The following is a 22973-nucleotide window of genomic DNA, read 5'->3' on the forward strand; positions in this document are numbered from 1 at the left end:
TGTACGTTTAATTGGAAGGACCGAGCTCGCAAGCTCTCCGTGTTCCCTTCTTCCTCCAATGGAGGCTTTTCAAAGGATGTGCTTCTGGAGTGCTGGTGTAAGCGCAGAAATAGGGGCCGGCGGGAGTTCTGTATAAAGGGGAAGCCTAGAGGACCTGTTGGCTCACGTCTGCGATCTCTTAGATGGCTGGGGGTGCAGGAGGTTTGCAGCGAGATCGAGGATACCCGAGGTTAGTTACTTCAAGGACAATGCGGTTATAGAGCAAGATCCTAAAAAACAAAACAAAAACCAAAGGGGAAAAAAAGAGGAAAGAAGGTGGGCCTGACCTGAGGTTTAGGTATAAATGGTTTGCCTGCAGTGAGAAATGTCCTAAAAAAAAATTAAACCCTGGAATACGTGAGACAACCCAGCTGGTAAATGTTCTTGCTGCCCAAGGCTAACCTGAATTGATCCCAGGGACCCACATGGTGGAAGGAGAGAACTAACTCTTCAAAATTGTCCTTTAACCTCCAAGTACACTCGAGGACACACACGTTAAATTGTAAAACGAATTCTAGTTGGGTTTTTTGTTTTGTTTTTCGAGACAATTTCTCTGTGTAACAGCCCTAGCTGTCCTGGAACTAGCTCTTGTTGACCGACTGACCTTGAACTTACAGAGATCCATCTGCCTCTGCCTCCCTGAGTGCTGGGATTGCAGGTGTATACCACCACTGGGCCAAATTCTAGTTGGTCTTAATAATACAAACTCAGAGTCAGATATAGGGGTTAATGCTGAAGATCAGATAAACAGGACAGCCACTAGAGAGTTCTTTTACCAGTGTTCAGACGGAAGGGGCAATCCTGTCCTCAGACTGCTTCTGCAGACTCCCTCTCCACTAAACTCCAGCCTGCAATTGTCTCCACCAAACCTCGGACTGCACTGAGCCCGTCTCCTTTCTACTCCTCCCTCTACCCAGCCATATCACTCCTGTCTCCACCTCTCTAGTGCTGGGATTAGACACGTGATTCCAAGGGCTGGGATCACCTTTGTGTGAGCTCTGTTTCTCTTTTAGACAGATTCAATCTTGTGTAGCCCAGGGTACCCTTTAACTAACAGAGATCCCTCTGCCTCGGTCTCCCAAGTCCTGGGATTAAAGGCCTGCCCTACTGCTGCCCGGCTAAGATCTCTTATTTGTCTATTTTTGACACGGGGTCTCTCTATTACATAGTTCTTGGTGTCCTGGAACTCAATATGTAGACCAGGCTGTCTTCAAATTCGCAAGAGACCTTGTGGGCTGGAGAGATGGCTCAGTGATTAAGAGCATTGCCTGCTCTTCCAAAGGTCCTGAGTTCAATTCCCAGCAACCACATGGTGGCTCACAACCATCTGTAATGAGGTCTGGTGCCTTCTGCCCTTTACACAGAAAGAATAGTGTATACATAATAAATAAATATTTTTTTAAAAAACAAGAGACCTTGCCTCTGCCTCGTAAGTGTTGGGATCAAAGACTTGTGCTAATACACCCGGCCCCCCAAGATATTTAACCTAGGCTTAAACACTAGTATTAGGAGATAGAAGCACTCAGAAAAATGTTAGGCTCACCTGAGAGCAAGGCCGTGAGCTTCTCCACCAGTCATATAGAAAGTAATACCAAGGGTGGGTAAACAGCTCCTCAGAGGAGGGTTGCTTTTACTGTTTTCCTTTGCCTCCTCCTCTGTAGTATGACCAGAGGTGAATACGGTCCCAAGACTAATGACTCTTAAGCTTCAGAGCCCCTAGACTCTGAGGACCTCTTCTAACTGCAGTGAGGTTTTCCAGTAAGGTACTCAGATACGCGTATGCTTTTATAAAATTTGCACAATAGTAATTTTACTGTAATTGTTCAAGGAAGCTTTCCCCACTTGGGTTTCCCTTTTGCTATCATTCCCTTGTGTCTGGTAGCATCTGGAATCCTGCAGAAAGAAACCCACCTGGGAACAAACGTAGGCAATAGACTTTGGTGTGGATTTAAGGTATTGCTGGCATTCTGCACGCAGGAATGACTGGGACCCATGGTTGTCAATGAGTATCCTCAATGAGAAAATATTTAAAGGTAAATCAGGGCACTAAGGAATTGAGTTTACCTGAAATCTCATAGTGCATCTATGCCAGGGATTTCATATACTTTATCAAAGTTTGATGTTTCTCAAAATGTGTAATGAATGACATTTATTTATTTATTATGTATACAATATTCTATCTGTGTGTATGTCTGCAGGCCAGAAGAGGGCACCAGACCTCATTACAGATGGTTGTGAGCCACCATGTGGTTGCCGGGAATTGAACTCAGGACCTTTGGAAGAGCAGGCAATGCTCTTAACCACTGAACCATCTCTCCAGCCCCCGATGAATGACATTTTTAAAAGAGTTGTGAAATTGAAAGATATATATTATAAATATATACATAATATATTATAATATGTAACACACAAAATATATTTTTTGAATTTTGAGCCAAACATGGTAACACCTTTCTGTAGTCCCAGCATTTCAGAGGCTGAGGCAGGAGGATCACAAATTTAATGCTGTGGTGTCACATGCCTTTAATCCCAGCACTCAGGAAGCAGAGGCAGGTGGATCTCTGAGTTCAAGGCCAATCTGGTCTACAAAGTGAGTTCTAGGACAGCCAGGGCTACACAGAGAAATCCCTGCCTCAAGAAAACAAAACAAAGGTATGTGTTCCGGATCATCAACGTGTATATTTGCTTCCTGGGTTTTGAGAACTTTGTGTTACTTTTGTTTTAATTTGGGACAGGTTCTTTTTTTTTTAATTGATTTTTATTGATCTCTACATTTTTCTCTGCTCCCCTTCCTGCCCCTCCCCTGCCCTTCAACTCTCTCCCAAGGTCCCCAGGCTCTTGGGGCAGGTTCTTATTCTGCACTCTGGCTGGCCTCAAACTTGGCCTCAGCTTCGCCAGTGTTAGAATTACAGGTACTGGCCACCACTCTTAGCTTAAAAGTTTTGTTTTGTTTTGACTTATTATTTGAGGTAAGGTCTCACTGTGTAACCCAAGCTGCTTCCAGCTTTCGACGCCTTGGCTCCACAGGTTGCTGTGTTTTAGGTATACACATTTAAGGTCCAGCTCATCTTTTATTCTTCATGCAAGCGTCAACATGCCAGACTTAGAGTCCCTGCTTATAACGACCTGGCATGTATTTTATTCATTAGTTAGGCAGCACTTATTGCCTCTTCTGGAACACACACTTTAAAAAATATTTATTTGGGGCTGGAGTGATGGCTCAGTGGTTAGCTTCACTGGCTGTCCTTCCAGAGGACCCGGGTTCACTTCCCGGCACCCTCACGGCAGCTCACCGCTATCTGTAACTCCGGTTGCAGGAGTCCCAGTGTCTTCATACAGATACACACTCAGGCAAAACACCCGTGTACATAAAATAAAGATAAGAACATTTTAAAGATAAATAATAAAAACTTTAAAAAGACTTCTTTTATGAATGTGTATGTTTATATGCCTATTCATGCAGCAGCTTATGGAAGCCAGAAGAGGGCGTTAGTGGGGAGCTGGAGTTGCAGGTAGTACTGAGCTACTAAGGACGCTAGGAACTGAACTCAAGTCCTTTGCAAGAGCAGGAAGTTCCAGCACCAAGCCATCTCGCTAGCCCCCAGAACATACATAGTTCTGGAAGGCAGAACTGAAGACAATCATAAAAGCCCTGAAAGGTCCTTCCTCACTGGCTTTCGCCCCTCATTTTCCTTTGTGGTGGCTTCCTTCTTATCCCTCTACCTACCTGTGAGCTTAGTCCCTAAGTCCCTTTTCTGTCTACCTGTCTACCTGAACTACCTAGTAGCTTATCTGATCCAGTAGGCCTAAGTGCCACCTATATGCTACTAACCTTCAATTTCTGTCTTCATCCCAGACCCCACTATAGAAGCGGGATCATGGGTTACATAATTGGATATCAAAGGTACCTCAAAATGAGCACGCTTGGGCTCAGGCTGTAGCTTACTTGTGGACTTCATAGCACGTGTAAGGCTCTGGATCTGATCACCAGCATCACTAATGATGATGATAGCCAGGTAGTGGCTGACGCTTTTAAAGCCCTGCACTTAGGAGAAAGAGGCAGATGGATCTCTGAGTTTGAGGCCAACCCAGTCTACAGAGCAAGTTCCAGCTCTGGGCTACAAGAGAAAGCTTTTCTCAAAAACAAATACAGCAAAACAAAACAAAAAAAAACATAATAATAATAATAACAACAACACTTTCAAACTGAACTGACTTTCAGGTCAACCCAGTTTCAACCGCAGTTTTCCCTTCTCAATTAAGGACAACTTTAGTTTTCCAGTTGCTTATGTGTGTGTGTGTGGGGGGGGGGTCCCTGCAAATGCTACAGCCAACAGGAAAATGAAAAGAGAGGCAAGAAAGGAAATCAGGTTTGGCACTACTTGACAAGTGCTGATTCCAACTTCTAGAGTCTAACACTGGGCAGTTTATTTTAGACATATTTAAGTACAATATCATTTGTGGGGAAAGTTTCCTAGTAACAGTTATCTCAATCCCAGATATACAAGAAAAGCTTAAGGCGTGACTGCATCAAAACTCTTTGCCAAAGTACATGTGACCTCTACCATGAGGATCGATTCTATAACTCAAGAGCCCAGGATCTGGTGTAGTCTCTCATCAAGATAGCATAGATGTTACCATATAAAGTTCACGTGACATCTTCCCTAAGGATAGGTTCTATTGACTGAGAAACAAAGCTAAAGATAAAGGTCTAGGGAGAAAGAGTCCGGGATAAACATTCTGGGGGACTCAAGCCTGGCATTACAGGTAGCAAAGGCCACCAGGTTATTAACCACAACCAGTACCAGCCTTCTGGGTGGAAAACAGGTGTACATTTCCCTTGAAGAGATAAGCCTGTGCTTAACATTCCTGGTTTACTCAGTGCTTATCTGTGGGCATAAGGACAGTATGTCCTCTACTGTTGCTCATGTCAAAACCTCCACAGCCACCCTTCCTTCCCTCTCATAGTCAATGTATTCTTTGTGGGTTTTTTTTTGGGGGGGGGGATAAGGTTTCTTTGTGTAACTCTGGCTATTCTGGAACTCACTCTAGCCTCGAACTCACAGAGATCCATCTGCCTCTGATTAAAGGCATGCAGCACCACTGCCTGGCACATGTGCAAATCTTACTGGCTCTGCTTCCAGAAATATTCCTGTAAGCTAGGTCTCCCCACCTTGTCCCCACCACTCGTGTCTAGACTCCCACTGTGTCAGCTGTACTTTAACAGCTACCTCGGTCTCTTGCTTCCGTTTCAGCCTGTGTTTGTACAATTGCCTTTGAGTCGAGACTAGGTCCGTTGCTTGACAGTACATTAACTCAACTTAGAAAAGCAACTTTGGTGAGCAGATGAAAGCCCTTCACAGACTACGCAATCTTTCATCACAGGGAGTTTGATTTTGCAAGGCTCCTTTGTAAACGGAAGAAAGAGCAGGACTTCAAAGGAGAAGGAACAGAGCAGCCTCCGGCTCCTGGAACAGGGGATTCAGCAGCTGCAATGCTGCTTTTTTTCTCTTGATCTTTTGCCTGGGGTTTGAGGCAGGAAATTCTGGCTTGGGTCATTAGTCTATCCTAGCCTATATAGGCTCTGCAGACGAATGTGTTAAAGCTCCTTTCTCCACGGCCGTGAGGTCTGCTTGTTGCTCCCCTTCTACCCTGTTTGTTTCACTGCTCTGAGCGGTGTCTCAGATGCCCTACCTACCCCAGCCTGCACTTGCATTTTACTAGTGAGAGCTAGAAGCATCACTGTGGATCCTCCTATATAGGCTTTATTGGGCAAAGTCTAAACTGAGGCACACTGTATAATAAAAAGGCCAATGAAGGGGCAGGCTATCTCCTTATTGCATCTTAAATTCTATCTTTTCCTTTCACCGTGCACTTTGAAGAATATATTGTTCTTGGCCACAAATACACAATCTGATTACTTGTCTGGGTATTGTTTTGTTTTGCGTTGCTCCATTATTTTCTTTCAAGATTTAGTCATCTTATTTCGTATATATGAAAGTTTTGCCTATGTGTATGTGCACTACATGCAGTGCCCTTGGTGGCCAGAAGAGGGCCCCTGGAACTGGAAGAGGAGCAGGTGCTCTTCTAAACCATCTCTCAGGCCCAGAGCTTTGCTTTGGAAAAAAAAAAAAAATCCAGGTAGTGGTGGTGCAAACCTTTAATCCCAGCACTCAGGAGGCAGAGGCAGACAGATCTCTTGAGATTGGGGCCAGCCTCGTCTACAGAGTGAGTTCCAGGCTGATTAGGGCTGTTACACAGGGAAACCTTGTCTCAAAAAAAAAAAAAAAAAAAAAAAAAAAAGAAAAAAAGAAAGAAAGAAAAAGAAAAGAATAAAAAATGCAATATAATTGAAGCACAAGATAAGAACTTCAAAGCAGCAAGTATATGTTAAAGGACCATTAAAGAATAAATCCCTTAATGAAGACACTGAAAGCACAAACTATTGAATGAAATAATGAAAACAGCTGAGAGATGAAAGTAGAAATAGAATCACTAAAGAAACACGAACTGCAATAAAACTAGAAATGAAAATTTTAGGATGTCCAACAGAAACCTCAGAATCAGTGCCTCATTCAGTCAGCATCAGAGAAGCTCCTTCCTGCAGATGGAAACTAACACAAAGATCCACACCTGGAAAATGTGCAGGAAGTGAGAGACTGTGGAGCGCTCACGGCTAAAGCCGCTGTCTTCATCGGACTGCGCCCTCAGGGCTCAGGGATCTAGTCAAAAGAAGAGGCGTAAAGAATGTAGGAGACGGGGCTGGAGAGATGGCTCAGAGGTTAAGCGCACTGACTGCTCTTCCAGAGGTCCTGAGTTCAATTCCCAGCAACCACATGATGGTTCACAGCCATCTGTAACAAGATCTGGCGCCCTCTTCTGGTGTGTGGGAAGCAGAATGTTGTACACATAATTAATAAATAAATTAAAAAAAAAAAAAAGAATGTAGGAGACAGAGAAATCCTGTCTCAAAAAACCAAAGCATATGTCTTACTTTCTAGCTCTGGCTGGTCTGCAGTTCGCAATGTAGCCCAGGTTACCCTCAAACTCACAAAGATCTAAAGAGGCTTAAAGGTTTATGACATCGTATCCTGCCTCAACATTCCACTTTTTTTTCACTTTTTTTTTTTTTTTTTGGTTTTTTGAGACAGGGTTTCTCTGTAGCTTTGGAGCCTGCCTGGAACTCCCTTTGTAGACCAGGCTGGCCTCGAACTCACAGAGATCCCCCTGCCTCTGCCTCCTGAGGACTGGGATTAAAGGCGTGTGCCACCACCGCCCGGCTCAACATTCCACTTTTGAGTAAAAAAAGCAACATTTTGATTTCTTGCTAGTTTATCTTAAGAATAGACTTTCTGAGCCGGGCGATGGTGGCGCACGCCTTTAATCCCAGCACTCGGGAGGCAGAGGCAGGCGAATCTCTGTGAGTTCGAGACCTACAAGAGCTAGTTCCAGGACAGGCTCCAAAGCCACAGAGAAACCCTGTCTCGAAAAAACAAAAAAAAAAAAAAAAAGAATATCTGGATGGTGGCGCATGCCTTTAATCCCAGCACTTGGGGGATAGGGCAGGAGGATCTCTGAGTTCAAGACCAACCTAGTCTACAGAGAAAATTCAAGGACAGTCAGAGCTACACAGAGAAACTCTGACTGGGGGAGGGAGGATTTCCTACAAATATGACAGGAAGTGTCAATTGCCTTTCAGCCACCTTCGGAAGGCAACAAGGGTGGCCAGACTATGTAGGGAAGGGGGAGGAGAGCAGGAACTGGGGTGTAACTCTGTAGACAGGGTGCTTGCCTACCGTGCACAAAGCTCTGGGTTTGGTACCCAGAGACACCCAAACGTGAGGGTTCTGGGTGCTTGTGGTTCTAGTACTTTTCAAGAAGTGAAGTTCAAGGTCATCCTAGGCTGCATAGTAAGCCTGAAATAACAATGTACAATAGACACAGTGGGGAAACCAGGTGATGAGTTGACATACCTTCCCAATTTTTAGGAGAATGCCAATAAAAAAGTTGTGAAGTCTCATTTTAAATTTTTATTATTATTTGTGGTGTGAAAGCAGGGGTGAAGGAGGGAGGGAAAGGGAGAGAGAAGACAGACAGATTGCCGGTGTGTCCATGTCATGGAGTGAGTGTGGAGGCTGAGGGAGAACTTCCACCACAAGATCTGGGATCACAGCCAGGTGGTCGGGCTATTGCAACAGGAGTTTCCAGCTGCTGAGCCAATGCTTCTCACCCTTCCTGGCGCTGCGACCCTTAATACAGCTCCTCATGCTGTGAAACCCCAATCATAAAATTATTTTCATTGCTACTTCCTGTCATTTTGCTACGGTTATCAATCATAATGTAAATAACGGATACGCAGATGGTCTTAGGCTGCTTCTGTGAAAGGGCTGTTTGCCACTCACAGGTTGAGAAACACTCTTCATCTTGCTGGCTTAGCTGTCAAATTTTTAAAAATATTTTTGCTAGGTTTATTTATTTCTATGTGCATTGGTGTTCTGCAAGTATGTCTGTGTGAGGATGCCAGATCCCCTGGAACTGGAATTATAGACAGTTGTGAGCTGCCATGTGGGTGGTGGGAATTACATCCAGGTCCTCTGCAAGAGCAGACTGTGCTCGTACCCGCTGAGCCATCACTTTGTCACCACCAGCTGTCAAATTTAAATGCTGATAATTAGTTCAAATTTTTATAACATACTGTGAAGGCCAACAGGTGGAGGCAAAGAAAGATGGAAGGAAAGGCAACGTGTTGGATCTGGCCTGAGCTGGTATTCATACTCTTCCTAGAAAGACTCCTGGTCCAAAGACTGGCTCCAAAGATTGGCTCCAAGAAGTTGCACCCAAACTACGAACATGGGGTAGAACAAAACTAGAATCCAAGTCCTTGGGAGTCCCACAAGGCAATAATACAGGTATTTATTTACCAAGTAAATAAATTTCTTTCGATTGTTTTCTATTTTATGTACGAATCGACCAAATGTAAATAACGTGTGTGTGTGTGTGAATGTATGCATGCCCCTGTGTGTGTGTGTGTGTGTGCTTTCAGCCCCCTTGTGTCAGGTTCAGGCATGTGTTAGGTAGGACTTTCAAGGCTAAATAATAGTTCTGCACTAATCTGCCTACTGAAGGGTTACTCTTGTATAATTACATTGAATTAAAACTGTGTTAAGGGCTGGAGAGATGGCTCAGAGGTTAAGAGAACCCCCAACTCTTCCAGAGGTCCTGAGTTTAAGACCCAGCAACCACATGGTGGTTCACAACCATCTATAATGAGATCTGATGGCCTCTTCTGGCTGCAGGAATATAGGCAGACAGAACACTGTATACATAATAAAAAAATCTTTTTTAAAGCAATGATTCCCCTCGGGAGCAAGTGAACCCTGAGGGAGCGAAATCTATTATGTTAGAAGATATTACCGCCTGCTTAGAGGTGATATTTCCAAATCATCGTGCGTTTTGTGGAAAACCTCGTTCATTGATTCAAAACACACCTACACCAGACTAGTTGGTTTCTTCATTTTCCTTTGCGATTCGCTGGGGAGCATTTTACCGTGATTGGTTAAAGCATTTGCCAGTCGTCTTTCCGGACCTACGACAGGAAGAACTGGAAGAAAGGGGTGGGGGGAAAAGTGCTCAGAACTCAGCTTTTTTACTGGCTCCAGTAGGAACACACGCTTAGTGCGTAGCAATTCCAATTTGTGATTGGCTTATCTGTCCGCCAGTCAGACCACCGTAAACCAGTGGTCTCCTTATACTCTGCTTTCCTTGCCTGATTGGCTGAGTTGTACATGTTCTGCAGTGTCTGATTGGTCCGACGTTTTACGCGGTCCGGCCTGCCCGCACTCTGTTGCCGTGGTTGCAGGCCCCGCCCTCCCGCTCGCTGACAGCGAGGCTTCTCCTGGAGGGAAGCGGGTCCGTTGGTCGGTCCGGAACGAGGCTGGCGCTGCCAGGCCCGCGCCTAGCCGTTGCCATGGCAGCCACCGGCGGGGGCGCGGATGACGAGTCCCGATCTGGCCGCTCGAGCTCCGACGGCGAATGCCCTGTGGCGCCGGAGCCGCTGGCGGAAACCGGAGGCCTGTTCTCCTTCTCGGACCTAGGCGCTGCGCTGGGCGGCGGTGCAGGCCTCCCGGGCCGGGCAGCCGGCAGGGCCCAGTCCCCGCTGCGCTACCTCCAGGTCCTGTGGCAGCAGGACACCGAGCCCCGCGATGATCTGCGCTGCAAGATCCCTGCCGGGCGGCTGAGGCGTGCTGCCAGGCCCCACCGCCGGCTCGGGCCCACGGGCAAGGAGGTACACGGTGAGCTCGGCCAGGGATCCTGGGATCGCTCGTGAGTGATCGCAGTAGTTAGAGCTAACGAGGACCGTGTCTTCGGCCACTTGGACATCACTAAAAAAATCTTTCCACTCTTGAGGGTGGTTGTTAGTAGACAGTAATGTGGGACGATTGAGAATATTTTTATTATTAAAGAAGGAAGCCAAGGGGGCTGGAGAGATGGCTCAGAGGTTAAGAGCATTGCCTGCTCTTCCAAAGGTCCTGAGTTCAATTCCCAGCAACCACATGGTGGCTCATAACCATCTGTAATGGGGTCTGGTGCCCTCTTCAGGCCTGCGGGCATACACACAGACAGAATATTGTATACATAATAAATAAATAAATAAATAAATAAATAAATAAATAAATAAATAAAGAAGGAAGCCAAGAGCCTGTGGCTATGCCATACCTACTTGTGTGAATGCACAGATCTGAACCAGACTGCTCCACACATGGCCCTTACACACCTACAAACACTTGTAGCCCCAGTTTTCTATATGTAGAATGGGTACACTACTAGCTTTACAGGGGTGTTAAGAGTTAGGTTCGCACACCTTTAATTCCAGCACTCGGGAGGCAGAGGCAGGCGGATCTCTGTGAGTTTGAGGCCAGCCTGGTCTACAAGAGCTAGTTGAAGGACAGGCTTCAAAGCTACAGAGAAACCCTGTCTCGAATAAGAAAAAAAAAAAAAAAGTAAGGCTCTGCTTATAAAGTCTACCTTTATGATGGGCAAACATTCATTTGATTCACAAACTTTTATAATCATTTCAAGAGATAGATTGTGACCCATGAGAAGTGACTTGTACAGAATTTTCTGTACACAAGAAAAACGGCCCGGTGTGATGGTACCTGAGGAGGCATAGGTGGTAGGAAGATCTCTGTGAGTTCAAGGTTAGCCTGGTTTAAGTAGCAAGTTCCAGGTCCACAGTGTGAATCCTGGAGATTGCACTGGGGAGGTCAGGTTCTGTAGCAAGCATCTTTTCCCGCTGAGCCATCTCAGCATCCCTAAATAAAATACATATTATCATACCAAGTTCAGTTACTCCCATCTGGACTGCTGATCTCAAGTCACATAGAAAAAGGTTGTACTGTAGTCCAGCTCAGGTCAGCCAGACCGTCCTGGTGTATCTGCTGTATTGCTTTCTACAGTTTGTGGGTGAAAAAGTAAATGGGGTACAGAAGGATTAAGAATGGAAAGTTTTTTGTAAGATTTATTATGTATACAGTATTCAGTGTTCTGCCTGCATGTATCCCTACACTCCTGAAGAGGACAGCAGATCTCATTTATAGATGGTTGTGAGCCATCATGTGGTTGCTGGAAATTGAACTCAGGACCTCTGAAAGAGCAGCCAGTCCTATTAATCTCTGGGCCACATCTCCAGCCCCAAGAATGGAAAGTTTTAAGGTCTCTTCAGACTAGCACCATTTGACCTGGTGTCTTAAAAGTCAAAAGAGGAGCCGGGAGGTGATGGCGCACGCCTTTAATCCCAGCACTCGGGAGGCAGAGGCAGGCCGATCTCTTGTGAGTTCGAGGCCAACCTGGTCTACAAGAGCTGGTTCCAGGAAAGGAACCAAAAGCTACGGAGAAACCCTGTCTCGAAAAATGAAAAAAAAAAATGTCAAAAGAGGGTCAGGTAATGGTGTCTCTGTCTTTAATCCCAGCACTCAGGAGGCAGAGGCAGGTAGATCTCTGTGAGTTCGAGGCCAGCCTGGTCTACAGAGTGAGTTCTAGGACAGCCAGGGCTATACAGAGAAACCCTGACTCAAAAAATTTAAAAGAGAATTTCAAAGTGCTGTAACAAAAAAGTACATATAGATGCCTGCAATTGTTATATCTAGTTCGCATTTTTTTGACCATTCTCAGACAACAGAGGTTGTTAGTTCTGTTCTAAAGTAGAGGCAGTATCAGTGCAAGGAGGGCAAAGAAGTTTCTGCTTGGGAATTACCATGTTTGGTAAGTCATTTAGGAATGACCGCTGTGAAGTAGAGTAATAAAGCTTGGGTGTGATTATCTTACAAAGGACTAAGCAAACCCTCTCAGTCTTCCTATTTTAAAAATATTATCTCAATTTTCTTTGTAACAACTTAAGAGCTGGCCAAACAGCTCAGCCTTGTTTTATGGATTATGGGCTGGGGCCCAGGGTAACTTTCTTGCTCAAGGTCGCCAGCTACCACAAGTGGCAGAAATTAGTTCTGGCTCCAGAAGTCAGTTTGCTACAGAAATTGGTCTCTCCTCCAACTGTGGCTCAGTTCCAGTTTCTCCTTGTTCCCAGACTGGTGGTTTCTGTCCCAACACCTTTCTGTACTGCTATGACTGAAGGGTAGACTATCAGGGAAAGCTCAGAAGCCATGTGCCTTCTGTTTTGTTATGGTCATTTTTATTTAACTGTCTTTTCTGTTTTTATAGCTCTGAAGAGGCTGAGGGACTCGGCCAATGCCAATGATGTAGAAACAGGTGAGTGTGCACAGTGGGACCTGTGGGCTGAGGGGGAAGGAAAAAGCCAGATCACCCTCCTTCCCTCGGGGCATGCTCACCTTGTTCACTCCCTGACTCTGAAGTCACTGCAAAACAGAAGTAGGGTGTAGGACTCCCTCACTGTCTCACCATGCCCCTCTGTTACCAGCGTCTCCTGGTGTCACAGTGCCCTGTATGCTTCCTGATGCTAGGGACCATGCCAGTGTTTTGTGTTTTTCTTTAAATCTCTGGGGTTCAGCATAGCCCTCAGCAAAGAGCAAGTGCCCACTTTTGGCTCCCAGGAGTGACCTCCAGGTTTCTCTCCTACCCACCAATTTCTGAATAACCACTCTGAGGCTTAATATTAGTTACAAACTCTTTGGCCTTTTATCTCAGGCTTATTATTAACTAGCTCTTACAACTTAAATTAACGCTTTTCTATTATTCTACATTTTACCACGAGGCTCGTGGCTTGTTACTTCACATCTTTCTTCTCCAGTGGCGGCTGGCGCCTCCCTGATTCTGCCTTCCTTGTCCCTGTATCTTTGCTTGGATTTTCCACCTGTCTCTATTCTGCCTGGCTACTGGCCAAATCAGCTTCTTTATTAACCAATGGTAATAAAACATATTCACAGCATACCGAAGGGCATACCGCATCAGTGAACACTCTCCCTTGACTGCCAGGTAATCATCTGGCACCCCTGGCTCTCCAGTGACTGGTCCTCAGACCTGTTACTGAAAGGGCATCTCACAAGCTTGGGTGGGGCCCCTGCAGGACACTGTAGCTGACTTTCTGTTGCTGCTTCCAAGCATTCCCTAACTGAGGTAAAGCATCAGAGGTACAAGGGCAGCTTCTAGAACAAATGCTACTGCTACCACCACTGCTGCTACTAATTCAGTCTGCTAACAATACCTCCCATGTGTCAGGGGAAGTGGCGTGTTGGGTTACTGTGGCTGTGTATTGTCAGACTTTGTCACGGTGACAAACTTGCACCTTAGGAAGAAGATTACTTTTGCTCCTGAATTCAGATCTTTTTTTAAAAAATTTATATATTTATTTATTATATATACAATATTCTGTCTGTATGTATGCGTACAGGCCAGAAGAAGGCACCAGACCTCATTACAGATGGTTGTGAGCCACCATGTGGTTGCTGGGAATTGAACTCAGGACCTTTGGAAGAGCAGGCAATGCTCTTAACTGCAGAGCCATCTCACCAGCCCCAGATTCAGATCTTTTAGTGCTCAGCTCATCTACTCCATTCAGACCTCAATGCAGTGGAGTATGCCCTAATCCTAGAATTTAGGAGGCAGAGGTGGTTGGATGACTATTAAGGCCAGTCTGGTCTACACAGCAAGTTCTAAAAAAGCCTGGGGTGCAGAGGGAGATAAAAATAATAGGTTTTGCTTAGTGAATGGCTCAGTGGGTAAGAGTACTTGTCATAAAAGCAAGAGGATTTGAGTTCAAATCCCCAGGACCCATGTAAAAAAGTCAGGCATGGCTCCATGTACCTGTAACCCCAGCATCAGGGTTGGAGACAGGTGGATCCTAGGAGCTTGATGGCCAGCCATCCGAACTGCAGCAGGAATCTACAGGTTCACTAAGAGACCTTGTAACGTAAAATAAGGTGGCAAATGACAGAGGATCCCTGATGCCCTCTTCTGGTCCCTGCATGCACACACATAGGCATATGCACTTGTACATACCATGATCAGAAACCATACATACACAAAAACACAAAAATATGAATAAATTAAAAAGCAAAACAAAGCAGGTTTCCATTGGTCGTTGCTGGAGGGCATGGCAGAAGAGGTCAGTGTCCCTGTGGCAGGAAGCAGAGAGCATGCATGAGCTTTCAGGCTCCCTCCTCTTTCCTGCCCTTCTGGGCCTGCAACCTATCGGATGATGCTGCCCCACTCAGGGTGGGAATTCCCTCCTTCCCGAATCTTCTGAGAATGCCCTCATAGGTTCACACTGATGGTGATCCAGGCACTTCTCTGATCAAGTCAGGATTCACCATCAGAAAGGCCTCCACAAACGGCCTACGTTTAGTGCTCAGCAACGCGAGTGGCATGGACAGTTCTGCAGGTCACACCTCCAGGCCAGGTTTCCTGGCCAGGCCACTCCACATATCTGCATTTCTGGAGGGTCATGGGAAGAATCGGTTTCTCTTTGCTTTTCAACTTCTAAGTTGCCAGGTCTCTCTTAGGCCTCTTTGTCACCCACAAAGCCCTAACAGTGGGCTGAGCCCTCGTCTTGCTTTCTCTAGCTTAGTAAGTAGGAAAGGGTCCCCGCTTTTAAGGACTCATTCAGTTCCACTGGGCCTGGATGATCCAGCAATGCCTCCATAGTTTAGAGTCTTTAGCCTTGTGCAGATCTGCAGAAATTGCTTTTGCCTTGGAAGTAACATCCACAAAATTTGAGGGCCATTATTCTGCCTCCCTCCAGGGTACAGCATTCTGATTTGGTGGTGGGCTGTTGTGGCAACAGGTAAGATGTGGACATTGAGGGGCCATGGTTACAGGAGCCTCCTTACAGCAGTCGTGGGATAGGCACAGTTATCTCAGGGACCTGCTTCCAGATGGTTCCCTTGCCTTTGGCTCAGCAGTAGTCAGCAGGCTCAGAACCTGGAAGGTTTGTCCACTTCTTGCCTTGGTCTGTTTTCCTTGAAATTTAATGTTTGAGGATATTTGAGCATCAACTTAGAAAGTTTTGCAATGAAAGATAATAGACATTATTTTTTAATGTTTATTGTTTTGGGGAGCATGTGTGTGCTTGTAGATGTCATTGTACAACTTATATGTGCCTGCTTGTTTGTCCTGCTGCTCAGTTCCCAGCCACCCTGCTAGCTTAGCCCTGAAATAACCACACAGAAACTGTATTCATTAAATCACTGCTTGGCCCATTAGCTCTAACTTCTTATTGGCTACTAACTCTTACATATTAATTTAACCCATTTCTATTCATCTGTATATCACCACCACGTGGCAGTGGCTTACTGGCAAAGATTCAGCATGTCTGACTCTGGTGGCTTCATGACGGCTCTCTGACTCTGCCCTTCTTCCTCTCAGCATTCAGTCCAGTCCTCTCCACCTAAGTTCTGCCATATCAGGCCAAGGCAGTTTCTTTATTCATTAACCAATACAAGCAACACACAGAAGGACCTCCCACACCGATATGTGTACTTGCTCCCTCCTTCCACCACATGAGTTTCAGTGATTGAACTCAGATCATCAGGTTAGACCCTTCCTGCCCACCCGGCCACTTTTTAAAAACCATCTTTTCTTAGAGTCCAGCTCTTAAGAAACCCCTCTCAGGGTCCAATCAAAGACACTACAGTAAGCAAAGGGGACTAAAGTCTGGGGGTTAAAAAATCTACTCACAACAGGATTTGTCTATCCATGTTCCTTTATTCTTCTCTTTTTCTCTTCTTAATTAATTCTCCTGTACAAACGTTCCCAATAATATATGCCCTTATAACCAGCTGTTCCCCAGCCCTAGCAGGTTCCAGGACTGGAATGCTTTTTCCCTGTAAAAGAGTTTTCACACACATGTGCGCGCTCATATACACATACACACATGCGCGCACACAGAGCTGTGGCTGTCAGTTCAAAGGTGGGTGTGGCTAGCACACGTCCTTAATGGAGAAAGTTAAGAAAGGAATTACATCATTAGGGAATTCTAGATGGAATGCTATATTTTAGGTGGTAAATAAAAGATCAGTTTAGTTTAATTTCAGTTACTTTAATAAAGGTTTATTAAGCTTTTATTTTATAAAATTATGAATAGGGCACAGAATGTATTTTATATCAGTGTGCAGCTTATCTCCCAGCATGCATACAGGATACTGGGTAACCAGGCAACATATGTAAACAGTCTGGGGGTTGGCAGGGAAGCTAATGGCTCCTGATCTGATTAGCACATTCACCATGTCTAGGTCTGGAGTTTACATTTATTGCTCTAGGTGGTAAAAAACAAAGAGGAGAACCAGGCCTCTACATTATCAGTTCCAGGGTATGCTGTTATTAGCTGTTCTGATGAGGGGGAGTTGTGGGTCTTTCTTTAGGTTGCTGTTAATTATCTCTTCTGCTGTCCTTGAGAGTAAAACACAAGCAGTAAATTTCCTGAACTAAAATTATCAGTAAACTGAAGTGAAGATGAGCGTAAGAAGTTAGGAATCTTTTGAGTGAGGTAAAACCAGGGCATGCGGATTCTGCTACCTATCTAAGCAGTTATGAATCAGCAGCTTGGGCAAGCAGTAATTCTGTGTCCTTGGATAGCTGTGAACATTGTCAATGGGATGCTCTTGCCTAGACCCTGAACACTGACCAATGCCTGCTGATAAAGATAACTGCAGGAAGGCAGCTCTCTGCATTTACCTAGGAGAGAGGAACGAAGGCCTGGCAGTGGGAAACTGCTTTCTCGTGTAGCTAGTGGAATGTGATTAGTAAGCCCCAAAGGCACAGGAGACAGTTCGGAACTGTGGAAATTAGTTCCTAAATATGTAACAGAAGAGGAGTTAGCTACATCGAAAAGCTACAGCAAAAAGACACCCCCTTTATTCCCAAAGCAACAACACTAAAATTTCCTTGAATTATGGCTTAACCATTACCAGGGCCCCTGGCTCTGATAAGTCACTGGTGAAAAGATGGCTGAGCAATACTGTATAATGTTGTGGCTTGTGGCAGAGAATAGGATTGGGGCTGATGTCTTTCAGTTTGACCTTGAACTTGTGATTCTCCTGTCTCTGTTTCTAGAGTGCTATGGTTACAAGAGTGTGACATGACACCCAGCCAGTCAGCAACAGTAATGGGGCAGCACTTACGGGCACCATGCCTCATACAAAGCTATAAACCCGAAATATAGTTGAGGAGGAAGACGATAAAGCGACACCAGTTCAAAACCAGACGGAACTGAGCGGTGCACACCTTTCATCCCAGCACTGGGGAGGCAGAGGCAGGTGGATCTTGGTCAGTTTGAGGCCAGCCTGGGCTACACAGTGAGCTCCAGGACAGCCAGGGCTACATACAGTGAAACCCTGTCTCAAAAAACCAAAAGACAAACTGAAGCAAACCAAACAAAATAAATGCAGGCAGGAATGCAAAATGCAGCAGTGATGTGCTGAGCTGGAGCAGAGACATCAATTTGCAGCCCACTTTGCCTCTTTTCACCTGGGTCACTGTGGCCTATGAACCTCACATCTCACGGGGCCAAAGTGTCCTGGTCTGTGAAGTGGATGTGACACCTTGCATGGCTATTGTCAGGCTGATACCTGGCCAGAATTCCAAGTACACTGTACAGTGAGCGCTGTTCTAGAATGGACAGTCCCCTGCTATTAAAGGACAGGATGGACAGGAAGTGGGAGAAATGTGGGAGAGGAGAGGCTGACTCAGCTAGGGCAAGCTACATGGACAGGAAGCAGTTTGGACTTTGACTGGAAGGACTCAGATCCTTGAGGGGGCTTCTGGGAAAAAGACTAAAACGTCACCGACGCTGGAAGAACTGGCAGCAATTTTCCCCATTTCTGGTCATTAGTGCATAATGTCTCCCCCTTTCCAGGGCCCCCGCTCTGTCAGAGAAGGAATAACACATCCATTATTTCCATCACAGCGGCTCTGCAGGCGGCAGCGCAGAGATGATGCCCATTTTCTGTGACTGCTGTGCACATTCAGGCCTCCATGCCTGTTCCCATCCCAGCTCCTGCCACCGCCTCATGCCGATGCTGTGCGCTCCTTTTTTGCTTAGTTTAGCTTGGGATTTTATGCGTCCCTGGGGCTTATGCTCTCTCCCTTTCAAAGTGCGACCTCTTGAGAACCGAGTACCAGCCGGTAGCTTGCTCAGCTGTGTCCAGATGGAATGAAAATGTACCTAAGCGTGGAGACAGAGGGATGGGGCCACTCCCTGAGCCAGAATTACTGTGCCCTGCAGTTCCTACCGTAAAGATCAAGAGCCTCTTCTGATGTTCTGTCCAGTCCCTAGACACACAGGTTAAAACAGATCCATGTCCATTAAGATAACAGAATTCTCCTTGGGGCCAGTAGTCCCTGAGGGGCCAGCATCTAGGAGGGACCAACTTTGCTGTGAATTATGAATGGCTCATCTGGAGGGACCCCTGAGCATCATTGTCTATCCCTACGGACTGTAGCATAGCTAACACTACTGCTTTCTCCCCCATGTTGGTGGTCAGTGCAGCAGCTGCTGGAAGATGGCACGGACCCCTGCGCAGCTGATGACAAAGGCCGCACAGCCCTCCATTTTGCCTCCTGCAATGGCAATGACCAGATTGGTGAGTCCTGGGGAAGCAATAGGAATTGATCCTTCTAAATGAAATGGGGGAGGAATTGCTGTCTGCATGCTGGGGGGAGGGCTGGGGTGTGGGATGAGGAAGACTTGTGACAAGAGCCCTCAAGTGTTAGAATTACAGATGTGTGCCACCTTGCCTGGCTTGGTGAGCAGTCATTCACTTAATAAGCAGAGGTCCTTGTTAACGAATCCAATGTGTGTGTGTGGGGGGGGGACGGGACAGAGTCTCTTGTAGTCCAGTCTGGCCTCACAGCTGCTGTGCTGCTGAGAACACCCACAAACTGATCTTGCTTCCGTCTCCTGAATGCTAGGATTACAGGTGTCCACACTGTTACACCTGGGCCAGGTTTTTTGTTTGTTTTTTTCTTTTGTGGTCCTGGGGATAAAACCCAGGGGCTTCACTCATGTTGGCAAGGGCTCCACCGCTAAACTTTATCTCCAGCCCTCTTCTTACTTTTTATTTTGTTGTTCAGGCTGGCCTTGAGCTCATGCTACAGACCAGGTAGGCCTAGAACTTGAGACCCTCCAGCCTCAGACCCCTGGATAGCTAGACTCACAGACCTAAGCTACCAGGCCCAGCTATAGTGCACTGGTTGCCAGTAGGTTTTTTTCTGTGTGTGTCTCTTTACAAAATCTTTGCCTTCCCCACAGAGATGGTCACCTATTTCCTTCTAGAGATGGGACACTGTTACAGCTCCCGTTTTGTCTATGGCCAGTCCCTCTGGAATTAGATTTTGTTCTTTTGTGAGACTCAGCCTGGCTCTCCAATACAATGTCCTTAACCTAAATGATTCCATCTGGGAGGTTGGCAAGCCTTGGCAACATGAGGCGGCCCAGGACAGCTGAAGAGGGGTGTCTGCTCATGGAGCGCAGTGTCGTCTGTGACCTCACCCTCAGTGCAGCCTGCTGCCATATGGGGAATAGGAAATACTTTCAGGAGCCTTCCCCAGTATTTTCCCCAGTCAGATAGGACCAAGAGGCCAAGAGACTGACTCTCCTACAGACCTTGGTTCTGGACCCTTGGGGTCTACACATAAACCCTGTGAAGCACATAAATGATGGAGTGCATGCAACAGCGTTGGCGAGCCATGTCCAGGTTCTGCACCCCACACTCTGGGAAGCCTCTGCTGGCTTCAGGTGAGGTTTAGTTGGTGGGAACCTCTAACAGTCTATCTTGGATTTTTCCATCTTCAGTGCAACTTCTCCTGGACCATGGGGCTGACCCCAACCAACAGGATGGTCTGGGCAACACACCATTGCACCTGGGTAAGTCCTCAAAAGTCACAAGGTAGACTTCTAGGGCTCTGCAGGCTCTCAGGAGTGTCTCCTAGCATCCCGACAGAGCTTGAACCCCAAGGATGCATTCCCCACAGACTGTGTCCCACAGACCATCCATTCACAGTAGGCTGCGCACTTAGCAGAGCTGTTGGTGCGCCCTGGACTGGCTGCAGTCACCTCTGCTAAGAAGTGGGTTGTGAGCCCTTTGGCTGTCCCAGCCTTGCTGTAGACTCACACCGTCGATTATAGTGAGTCTTATCTCCAGGGCTCAGTTTCCACAGCTGTACAGGGAGAAAATTGGACTTGATCTGAGTCCCGTCCAATAGGGCACACTGACCTGGTGACACTGTCTCGGGAGGGAAAGTGGCACAGGCACACTCAGGGACACAGATCTCTTCCCTGCTCTCCCCAGTTGTGATTCCTTTTTTTTGAGACAGGGTTTCTCTGTAGCTTTGGAGCCTGGCCTGGAACTAGCTCTTGTAGACCAGGCTGGCCTCGAACTCACAGAGATCCGCCTGCCTCTGCCTCCCGAGTGCTGGGATTAAAGGCGTGCGCCACCACCGCCCGGCTCCCAGTTGTGATTCTTTTTTTTTTCTAATTTTTTTTTTTTTTTTTTTTCGAGACAGGGTTTCTCTGTGGTTTTGGAGCCTGTCCTGGAGCTAGCTCTTGTAGACCAGGCTGGTCTCGAACTCACAGAGATCCGCCTGCCTCTGCCTCCCGAGTGCTGGGATTAAAGGCATGCGCCACCACCGCCCGGCTCCAGTTGTGATTCTTAAGTCTCTCTTTTTTCCCACAGCGGCTTGCACCAACCATGTGCCTGTTATCACCACGCTGCTCCGAGGAGGTATGTGGCGCCTTCCTCCACCTCTTCCTGCCTTCTCTCGTTCTCATGCCCAGCATGCTTCCTTCTCCCTGTTCCCACAGGGGCCCGTGTGGACGCCCTGGACAGAGCTGGCCGCACGCCCCTACACCTGGCCAAGTCGAAGCTGAACATCCTACAGGAGGGCCATTCCCAGTGCCTGGAGGCTGTCCGGCTGGAGGTGAAGCAGGTGAGCGATTCCTCCCTGGATGGGTACCACATTTAGCAGACCATTCGCTTCTGGCTTGGGTTTCCTGATTACATTGTTCCCCAACATCTCCACTCCATTATGCTAGCTGGTGTAAAGTTGGGCCTGTGCCTGCCTTCTAGCCAGCAGCTCAGCTTCCATCTCCTTTCTCTCCTTTCAGATCATCCACATGCTACGGGAGTACCTGGAGCGCCTGGGGCGCCATGAGCAGCGGGAACGGCTGGATGACCTCTGTACCCGCCTCCAGATGACAAGTACCAAAGAGCAGGTGAGCTACAGCCACAGGACCTGGGGTGTCACCACCACCATGGACCTCAGCTTCTGTCCACTTCCATGAAGCCATGGTGGCTGGTGACACCTAGACCTTCACTGGTCAAGGACTGTGCTGAGCCCAACACTGAAGTCTCTAGCCCCCATCGTTGCCATTGGCACACCAGGACGGGAGAAGCATCTGTACCCTGAAGAGAGGCAGTGCCTTCGTTGTGTGGTGACCCCCGGGTCAGTCTGGGTTTCTCTCTGCAGGTGGATGAAGTGACAGACCTCTTGGCCAGCTTCACCTCCCTCAGCCTGCAGATGCAAGGCATGGAGAAGAGGTAGCAAGGACGGCTCCTCCTTGCTTTGCACCACCCTCCTGCCCTCTGCTCTCGGTACAGGGAAAGCCCAGGGGACTCCGGAGTTCCACCTAGCCCTTGCCCTTAGATGCTGAGGGCAGAGCTGCTCCCAGACAGTCGGCATCATCTCTATGGGCCAGGACCACAGCCCCAGCTCCTGCTGCACAGTGCCAGCTCTGTAGCCAGCCTCCAGGCCTACATGTGCTGTCCCAGCAGACATCACTCCTCCTGTGGCCTCCCTATGTTCTCAGCAAGCCCCAGGGCCCCATTTCTTCCCAGCCATGGACTTATTATCATCTGGCTTAGGGTAGGTACTCTGAGGCCACCCTGGCTGCTATGGGTATCTAAGATGGCCCTGCCCCCCACACCAGCACTTAAGTTTAGCCCTGCACCTGACTTTCAAGGACACACTGCAGTGCATGGGTGTCTCTGAGCAGAAGAGGGGCATTGCTGATGTCTAGGCCTTCATAAGACTAGGAAGGACCCTTTTTAGCCCAAAGAAAGATCTCCAACTCCTTGCCTCCCAGTCACTGAAACACTACGGATGGGATCTGTTCTGCAGCCAAGTTGTGAGAGGGAGATAGTGGTTCATGTGCCCAGGTCCTCATCCCAGGAGCCTCGAGGCCTCAGATGGTGTGACAAGAGCCTGCACAGATATAACTAGAGGTCTTAGAGGATCCTGGATCATCTAGGTGGGCAGGGTAGCACCCCAGGGAGCCGTGTGGGAGGGAGGCGGGAGGTGATTGCTGCCATGTGGATGTGAGAAGTAGAGGAAGAAGCTGGAGAAGGACAGCAAACGATTGTCCTCTGACCCTCCAGCAGGGACTGGCTCTGCTGGCACTGGACTTGAGCTCAGTGGGACACGTGTTGGTTTCTAGCCTCCAGAACTGTGAGAATAAATCTGCTGTTTCA

General features: G+C 47.2%; 1 protein-coding gene across 2 annotated transcripts; it reads left to right on the forward strand.

Moving 5' to 3' along the window:
• Window positions 1-20: 20 nt before the first annotated feature.
• On the forward strand, window positions 21-22961 carry Ankrd54 (ankyrin repeat domain 54). Of its 2 annotated transcripts, XM_057792551.1 has the most exons (9): window positions 21-229; window positions 8824-8948; window positions 12754-12801; window positions 18990-19088; window positions 20300-20371; window positions 21180-21227; window positions 21308-21432; window positions 21611-21718; window positions 21973-22961. In XM_057792551.1, exons 1-9 carry the CDS (start codon window positions 183-185, stop codon window positions 22045-22047), a joined length of 747 nt encoding a protein of 248 aa, XP_057648534.1. In that variant the 5' UTR covers window positions 21-182; the 3' UTR covers window positions 22048-22961. The 2 variants fall into 2 exon arrangements, with proteins under 2 accessions (XP_057648534.1, XP_057648533.1); XM_057792550.1 differs by lacking the exons at window positions 21-229; window positions 8824-8948 and adding an exon at window positions 9922-10331.
• The last annotated feature ends 12 nt before the right edge of the window (window positions 22962-22973 follow it).

This window comes from Chionomys nivalis, chromosome 17 (genome assembly GCF_950005125.1).
Source record: "Chionomys nivalis chromosome 17, mChiNiv1.1, whole genome shotgun sequence".
In the NCBI taxonomy this organism is placed as follows: Eukaryota; Metazoa; Chordata; class Mammalia; order Rodentia; family Cricetidae; genus Chionomys; species Chionomys nivalis.

Coding starts and splice junctions, on each gene's coding strand:
- Ankrd54 (XM_057792550.1), top strand. CDS start 10,007: ATGGCAGCCACCGGCGGGGGCGCGGATGACGAGTCCCGATCTGGCCGC. Junction 12,802..18,989: donor TGCCAATGATGTAGAAACAG/GTGAGTGTGCAC, acceptor GTTGGTGGTCAG/TGCAGCAGCTGCTGGAAGAT. Junction 21,228..21,307: donor CACCACGCTGCTCCGAGGAG/GTATGTGGCGCC, acceptor CTGTTCCCACAG/GGGCCCGTGTGGACGCCCTG.